The 8,891-nt window shown below is 37.2% G+C and overlaps 1 protein-coding gene across 1 annotated transcript; it reads right to left on the reverse strand.

Moving 5' to 3' along the window:
• Positions 1–1,637: 1,637 nt before the first annotated feature.
• LOC147069027 (ribonuclease H1-like) lies at positions 1,638–8,249 on the reverse strand. Its single transcript, XM_085951209.1, has 3 exons — positions 7,541–8,249; positions 6,769–7,015; positions 1,638–3,994 (listed from the first exon to the last, which is right to left on the reverse strand). The coding sequence occupies exons 1-3, from the start codon at positions 8,195–8,197 to the stop codon at positions 3,801–3,803; spliced, it is 1,098 nt and encodes a 365-aa protein (XP_085807335.1). The 5' UTR covers positions 8,198–8,249; the 3' UTR covers positions 1,638–3,800.
• Between the last annotated feature and the right edge of the window lie 642 nt (positions 8,250–8,891).

Genomic DNA, 8,891 nt, shown 5'->3' on the forward strand with positions numbered 1-8,891 from the left:
AATATCCCTACCTTCCTCTCTCCTTGGGTTTGCACTTGGGCCTGTGGCGGGATTGTCGCCAGTTGGCGAGGATGGGACCTCGACAATTGATGACTGGAGGGTTGTAGCCCTCGGCAATGCAACCTTCCTCGTGGAGTGACATAGGATGCGAAGTTAAGTCGCCCCAGAAGGGATCGAGCCTGTCTGAGGGATCAACTGCTTTAGCAGATGGTGACAGAGTGCTACACACTTCTCCGGCGATAGGAACCTCCGATTGTTGTGTGTCCCACGTGATACCCAAGAACTCTCATTGTTGGCTTGGGATCAGGCAGGATTTTTTCATGTTTATTATCCACCCTAATGACTGTACGAAGATTATCATGTACCTACCTATTCCACCTGAACCGAGAGTATTTCTCGGGATTGGTTGCCTCTAGGTAAGTGACTATTCTCAAGCCATTCTTTCGTAGGCGTTCGGCGACCCAATTGGTTAGGGACGCAAACATAATCGGAGCGGCTGACAGCCCGAACGGGAGACACGTGAATTATAGGAGCTCCACTCGGTAGGCTAGTCGAAGAAATCGACGGTGTTGAGAAAGCTATGAGTACATGGAGGTACGCTCGGCTTAGATCTATTTTTACTAGCCAGTCTTTTTTTTGCAAGGCCGGAACCTTGTAATCGTGAAATAGTTTTAAAGGCTTTGATTGTAGGAACGCATTCAAACGCTTTAGGTTAAAGACAGGGCCCTGTCTTGTTTCCTGATCAGAAACAGGGTTGAGAGAAAACTGAGGGTTGGGCCCGCCTTCTCTAGAACCCTTAAGTTTTTTAACTCCTCGATCAGGAGAGTGACATCTGCCGATTGTCGCGTTTGAAACTGTTTCCGTAAAAGTAAGGAAGGACTTACCAATGATGGTTACCGTACAAAGGGTATGTGGGCTCCGGCTACCATCTTTAACAACGTTGGGGGGGCCCCTTCCGCCATCCAGACTCCCCGAAAGTCTCTCAGGCGGCCCCCAATGTCGTTGGTCATCCAGATGCGGTCACCTCCGCTTGGAGTACGGACAAAGTAAGGGGTTGCCACAGAAAGCAATGCTGTTAGATAATGCTCCTTCTCATCGAAATGAAAGCACATATTGAAAACGGACGGTGGCCTTATGGTTGCAAAATTTTTATACCATCTAGTGTTACGTCTATAATTCAACCCATGGATCGAAGCGTTATCTCATTAATTAAACGACACTACCATAATGGCCTTCTTAAAAGCTTTTGTAATGAAGATAACGATTTGATTTAATTCTAGAAAAAACTCACAATACTGGATGCGATACATGGAGTAATTCAATATTGGTACGAAATTAAGCCAAGAACACTCATTCGATCATGGAGGAAAATTCTACCAAACGTAGAAAGTGATTTTTTTGATTCTATTGAGCCTGATTCAAGTGAAATAGTATCTGAAATATGTGAGCTAATGGCAAATTTACATGGCTGATTGAGAAAATATTGAGGAGTGGTTAGAATATGATTCATGTGATCCAGGTTTTTAAATAATGAATGACGCGGATAGTATTTCTAATCTCATTCAACCAGAAGAGAAAGCGAATGAAGGCTGAAAGTGAGGAAGAGGTATCAATCATATTAGTCACAACACGGCACTGACTTCTGTTGACACTTTATTGGAATTCGAATACAACAATATAATAGCTCTTAGGAAAATTCGAACTGATATTAGAAAATCGTTAAAAGATTCCTGCAAACAAACCAAAATCAGAGATTTTCTTAATAAGTAATGAGTATTAAATATGTTAAAATAATTGTCTGCTTTCGAATTGTATATGTAATATTTTAAAAAGAATAAACCATATTTCGAATTATCCGTGTTTTTCGTTTATCCGTGCCGCATCCCCCACCATAAAGGCACTTTTGAATGATCAGTTTTGCTATCCAATCAGTCTCCGTTCCGTCGAACTGTCCATTAAACTAATGTGTAAATAAAAAACTGAAACGGCTGACTGAAACCAAAATGGAGACGAGACAGGATGGATTTTCCATCAGTTATCGTATCCGTTTTTAGAGTTGCCAGTTTAATTGTTGTGTTGCCATATTTTTAATACTACTTTTCTAATTTGGATTGAAATATTATAATTTCTTTAAATATAGATACTGCATTACACCAACATTTATGTTTAGAAAGTAATTATAAACATAGTATTCATTTTTAGTGAATAAAAAATACGTAAATATACACCGCCGATTCCAAACTGACCTGGCAACTGAAACCTCAACTGAAAGGACAACTGATCGTCTGAATACACCGCCTTTTCAAAACTGAACGGACCAAAATGGAGAACTCGACTGGACAACAGAACTGGCGTTTAAAAGGACCTTTATCATGGCCCCCACATCCTGAAGCGGGGCCCCCAGGCCAAGATCGTTGGCGGGCCCCCCTATCTAAAACTAAGGTTAACGACAATGTGATGCTTTACACTGCATCGTTTCCCAAATGTTGTTCGGCAAGGTAAAAATTAGTAAGTGTATTCAGTGTATTGTTGAGTACCTACCTAATCTACTCAAAGATTTAATATCGACAAACTATAATAAAAAATTCTATTGCACAACCAAATATTTAAAACTTTTAATAATCTCCAAGTAAACTTGCGCCGCAGGCGATTTTTTAAAATTTTATAGTGAATTTTGATGCGTGTATATAGTATAAGTACGCGGACCAAAATTATAGTACACATACTATACTTATACAGTTGGCAACATTGCACCAGACCAGTGTTGTTATCATTTTGTGACCAAATTATAATACATGGTCCCAAAAAGTATAGTATTTTTCTCATTTTTAGTCACATTTTTTACCTCCTACTATACATTTTTTCAACAGCGAATCTGAAAAACTGTTTCGTTTCGAGGACTGTTTTTACCTCACAAACCTTTTTTTCTCTCGGCTCGACAAATTGTCCTCTATTTTTTTTATTGTAGAAATGAAATCATTAAGAAAATTAAACTTTTATCCGACGATATTCAAAGGTATAGAATTTTGGGCGTACTATACCATTTTTATATTGGATATAGTACACGCACCAAAATTATAGTACAAATACTATAATTATATTACAGTTGGCTACACTGCCAGACATGTCAGCGACTTCCTGACAGACAGGGATATGAGTTATAAATAATTATTTATATAATGCACCTTTTGTTAAGTTAATTTTCGTTCGGCATGCATTATCTCAAATGGGGTTAATTATCAAAGCAAACACCTGAAACCTAATGTCATAAACTTTACTCATGAAGTCATAAACACCACCACAAAGTAACGCTTTTTGTCTCTGCGTATTTTTATTGTTTTTGCAATTTGAGCTTTAAATCAAACACAATTGATTTACTTAATAATGTATTGTATTGTATTTAAAAGACATGAGTGCATACTTCGTATAGACAGCGATAAAGATTGTAATCACAAGAACCGAAATAAGTAGGTATGATAAAAGGAATAATAATTGTGCTGTGCCTAATAAAATAGTTCATTTTAGTTGCATGACAAAATTAAGGTCAATATTTTATAGTCTCTTTTTCTTTTCTGTTCATTTCATTTAGCTGGTCGCCACACCGGACCCCCTAAGCCCGGGCCCCCAGGCTAGAGCACTATCAGCCTCCTCCTTGTGGGGGCCATGATCGGGAGTCTACTGTATTAAGAATAAAATGCTCTGCACTTTAGTTATTAATGATAAACCTTCTTCTCGCAGCAATCAGAATACTTCGAACAGGTTGTCAGATCTGATTTAAGTTGGATAACGATGAGTCATGTCTACTCTTTCCGGTACATGGCAGCTCCATCCTTGGCAAGCTGATCTGCTCTCTCATTCCCCAATATTCCTTTATGAGCGGTAACATACGTCCAATTTACTTGCAACAGTTTGACCGCTTTGTCTAACTCTTTGAAGTCTATTTCATTCTTCACCGGTTCACCTGACGCCAGTTTCCAGCCTTTCCTCTTCCAGCCTATAACACACACATGATTGTTACAAAACTAATATTTATACTGACTTCTAAACTTTAAGAAAACAAGACTCAGAGACCATTTGCTGAGCTCCGAATACATAAGCTTATCAAATCAAATTTATTTATTTTACATATAATGAACAATACAAATTATAAATTCAAAGCGTTCACGACATGACATAAAATAAGTGTTAATAATTTTTAAAAATAAAAATACAGAGAATAAAATAAGGAAATAAATAAAAAAAGTAACAAAATAAAAGTAGATGGAAGCACACAGAGTGAATTTTGATAGACCCTATCTTAAAAACATATAAAACAACGTCCACCTAAATTCACCCTCACGTAAGTGGAATATATCAATATCCGAAGCGATTTCATTAAATATGGTTACTGCCCTCCCAATTGGCATTACTAATGGCAGGTTAGTTCTGCACCGTGGGAGAACAAACAACGGATGCCCTCGATTCCTAAGGTAATTACCTTACTACACACACAAGCCAACACCACCAAGAATGGCAGAGTTCACATTTACTTATGGCCGTTACTGGGTGTGCGACGAGACGTTATGATTTTGAAACGATGACATATGATACCATGCTGACATTCATCTCAACTAAGGTAAATTCTAATGGATCTGAGTTTTGTACTATTCCATTTGAGTCGTTTTTTGCAACCCGGGATTCGTAATATTTTCTATTGTGATCACAGAGGTAGGTGATAAAGATTTTACCTGCATTCGTTGTCAGTGTGTATTTATCTTTTGGCGAGTGGACATAGTGCCTGTAGATGCCGAAAGGCGAAACTCGTTTTTGAAAGAAGCGCCAATTTATCCATTTTCTAATTTTTCACGGGCCGCAAAGGGTAAAAGTGTTGAGAACTAATGATATATTGTACTAGATGAGATATACATTTTATGTTTTATTTTTAAGAAAATCCATAAATCAGTACAGGATTTCAATAGATTTTTTTATATAGACTGCACCTGCACCACAGATGGTGTGACTCATTGTAAAAAGATGAATTTCGGTCGCAAAACTATACCCTTGAAAATATAATCATATTAAATAATAAAAAATAGCATTAAGTTTTTTATGAATGATGATTCAGATTATATACCGTTGCTACTGCATAATTTGTTCGCATATCGAACATAGATTTTTATCATATTCCGCTATATGACCGCTTGGTCTGCTTTTTTATCTCTTCGTTACTCCTAAAAGTATACCATAGCAAACATCTAGTCTCGAGGCTCAGAATACAGTTTCTCTGAGACATCATAAAGTGACATGACTGGCTACTAGAGATGGGAAAACTGGTCGATTTTGAAGACTAAGTATACTTACTACCAGTATAGAAAAATACTTAGTATAGAAACTTGTTCCAAAATACTTACTAGTATTTGGGATATTTATAAGTAAAATATTAAGTTATAAGTTCCATTTATAACACTAAAAAATCGAGAAACTAGACGTGTCAAAACCAGATAAACGCGTAAATACTTACGTAAATACGAGCACTAGTACCTATTCCGGGACTTGAGACTGACGTCAACCGACATAAATCTCATATTCAAAACGAACTTGTCAACATTTCTGTCTTTCACTATACCAACTTTACAACTGGGGAGAAAGGGAGAGCAATGACACCAATAACAGTTGAGTATCTCATGGCTCGACATATGTGTAGTATGCTATCTGGCTCGCGCGCATTTAATGTCAATAGTATTGAAAGTCTACCAACAGTACCAACTAGCGAGTCGCGGCGATGATCTCATCGCATGCGTTCGAACTTCGAACAAATTTCTTGGAACAAGTTTATTGAGCCACACGTACTGAGTATGAGTAGTACATTCCGAAACTCGAGTACGCAAACTGGTGACAGTATTTCCAACTCACCTCTATTCGCTACTATAAAGCAGCACCGTCAGAATGCAAGCGTCAAATAGGCGGCATTTGGTTTTAACCGAGTACAGTCATGGGTCCCAGACAAATGGCTTCAAGGTGAATGTTGCTACAACCATTCCAAGTGGAGCTCTCTTTGTAGAGTGCCATCTTCCATGATTTGAACGTCAATATTAGAAACTGTCGACGCTCTGATGTTTTAGCCGGTGTTAATTAAGGCTCGATGACATTGAGCTACTTTACAAGCTGCTAGTCGGCGAGTTTAAAAGCGGGCGAGTCAGCTAGTGCGATTGTGATGATGACATACAGAACTTTTCACTCATTCAGAAGCCAACAAGCTAGCGAGTTGAAACCATATGTTGTTTCTTTAATTTGCGGTGAATGTAAATAAAAGTTCATCGGGACTTACGCGAGACCCCAATATTGAAAGGGTACATAGGATATTATACTTTATGTATCTTAAAACGTCATTTTTGGTACTATTTGACAGGACGTATTGAGTATTTCGTTTTTTTACTGGCAGGTTCGCCACTATCGCTCTACTGTGCAGACGCAGATTGGCCCACACGCCAGCGAGTAGCGAGTAAAGTAGCCCGGCTTTCAACTTTTCTCGGTAGATTGTTTACAATCTGCTTGTTAGCTAGTTAGATGATGACATTGGGCGAGTTTACAAGCAGATTGTAAATTCGCCGGCTTGTAGCTTGTAAAGTAACTCAATGTCATCGAGCCTTTAGTGGAAAATCTCAATCAGGACAGGTGCTGTATCATCACAGTATAAAAAACACTCAATGATATGTCAAATGTTAGCATGTAACATCCTCACTCAACGGACAACTTATATACATTGTAGATCAATAGATTTTGGTATACCTGATATCCATTTTGTCATTGCATTAATGACAAACTTAGAGTCAGTCTTGATTTTCAGCTTCTTGACTCCGTTAGAATGCGCCAATTGAATGGCTTTAGTGGCTGCCTGGATCTCTCCACAGTTGTTGGTAGCCCTGCCTGAAACGGGTTCGCTCACATTTAAGCGGTGGCCCTCCCCGAAGTACACCCCCAAACCCGCTTTTGCAGTGCGAGCACCGTTGTTTGTACATGAGCCGTCCGTGTATACCTGTAATAATATTGAAAATGATATGCCAAGCGAATAGTTTGGTATCTCGATTCAATACAGACGACGAGGATCTACAATCTATTTTAATCATCCCTTTGACTTCATTTCAAAAAATTTGGACCATAACAAAGTCGTATGAGTCTTTGAATAACAAATTTTGATAGAGATTTCACGATTTTAAACTAAATAAACTCTTGTTTACAGGCAACGTCTTTGGAAGCCTGTTTTGTTATAATGTATCTATGACATACTGTTGATGATTTTTTGGAATCGTTCATCTAAATAACGAACTTTTGGAAGTAGATAAGCTATGAGGATCATAGTTCATATTATGTAGGTATTTATCAGTCATTATTACAGGACCTAAGATAATAAAAATAATAATAATAAAGATGTGGAGCATATAAAATGTTGGCAATCCCTGTTGTATAATGAAAAATTCGAGACAATATTAACTAATCTACAAAGAGCACAACGCCACGCAATTTGACCTAAATCCACTATTATTGAAATATCATAACATACCTCAACAAAACCTGAATTATCCATTACAAAATCATCTTTATTACTAGAAGAACCCATCGATATATTTGGATCGATTTTAACATTATTTTCAGGAAACTGTCTCTTTGGAGGTAGATGCATGTTCTCAATGGGGTCTATCATAATAGCTTTTCTCTTTGTGGCTTTAATGTCGGTTTTACAAGTCTTGCATTTTTTTCCGACAGCTTTAGAGGTTCGAGACTCAACAGCAGCAAAGTCTTTTTCTATTTCATCCATCTTTGATATTATTTCGTCTCGAATATCGTGAATATCTTCGAAATCAGCGCCGCTGTTTTGTCTATTCGTATACGATCTTTTGACGCTTGTATTAGGTAGATAATTCTTTTTCGGCTTAGTATATTGTGTTTTGGTTTGAAAACTGCGACTGTTCGTCAGGAAAGACGGCGCCGCCGATGGCGTAGCTATGTGAATAGCGGTGTAAATAAATTCTTTGGCTGCGGTCTCCGACTTGAACTTTTTGAATTTAGCTTGTTTGAATCCTTTTACTTGTGCCTCGCATTCTGCCCATGACTTGTAAATGCCAGGGTTTTTTCCCTTCGCTACAGCATAATAGTCCATACTTAATAATGATCGTATTCCGAGCGAAACAACCGTTTGTAATTTTCGAAAGCTATGCATAAGTCGAGACAGTTTGACGTTTGTCCGGTTTGTCGTTTGACGTCTATACCATAGATAATATGCGTAAAGTTTACACAACTTTTAATTGAGCGTAGTTATGCACAAAGCAGCCAAGCCACAATTTTGAAAAAAATGAGTTATTGTGATTTCCATAATCTCACACGTTTGTTTTACGTTCTGCACAAATCAGCCAAGCTGCTGTCATACAAACATCTCATATAAATGCGTTTTAAAGATTTTGCAAATCGCAGAATATGACATTTTCGATTTGCATAAAGCAACCAAGCTGCTGTCATACAAAAATGTCATATAAATGCGTTCTAAAAATATGCAATATTCGTTCTGCAAAAAGCAGCCAAATGATAATATTATGTACTTACGTACATTTTTAAAATCGTGACTGTAAGGTATGTTTTTCTACATTCAATTAATAAACATTATTTTCTCAATTACATTATATGTTTTTCATTTTATTATATATAATATAATATACAGATGTTTCATATAAAAAATAGTGCCAGGCAGCTAAATATTGATGTATAATTTACAAGTTTTTCGAATTATTTTCAGAATTTTGAAATTCCCATAATAATTAAGTAACTTAGAAGACTATTTTTAAAGAAAATAATCAAAAATAAAGACTTTTCTTACAAAAATAAGAGATGGCTGTATTCTGCAGAATGCACATTCTAAA

Source organism: Rhyacophila brunnea, unplaced genomic scaffold, assembly GCF_057557595.1.
Source record: "Rhyacophila brunnea isolate RB1 unplaced genomic scaffold, BYU_Rbru_1.0 scaffold_24, whole genome shotgun sequence".
Lineage (NCBI taxonomy): Eukaryota > Metazoa > Arthropoda > Insecta > Trichoptera > Rhyacophilidae > Rhyacophila > Rhyacophila brunnea.

What these genes read in the sequence shown, in the direction of transcription:
- LOC147069027 (XM_085951209.1), bottom strand. Translation starts at nt 8,197, where the DNA reads ATGCATAGCTTTCGAAAATTACAAACGGTTGTTTCGCTCGGAATACGA. An exon ending in ATAATTCAGGTTTTGTTGAG is followed by an intron (nt 7,016 to 7,540) that starts GTATGTTATGAT and finishes ATATTATTACAG; the next exon opens with GTATACACGGACGGCTCATG. An exon ending in AATGACAAAATGGATATCAG is followed by an intron (nt 3,995 to 6,768) that starts GTATACCAAAAT and finishes TGTGTGTTATAG; the next exon opens with GCTGGAAGAGGAAAGGCTGG.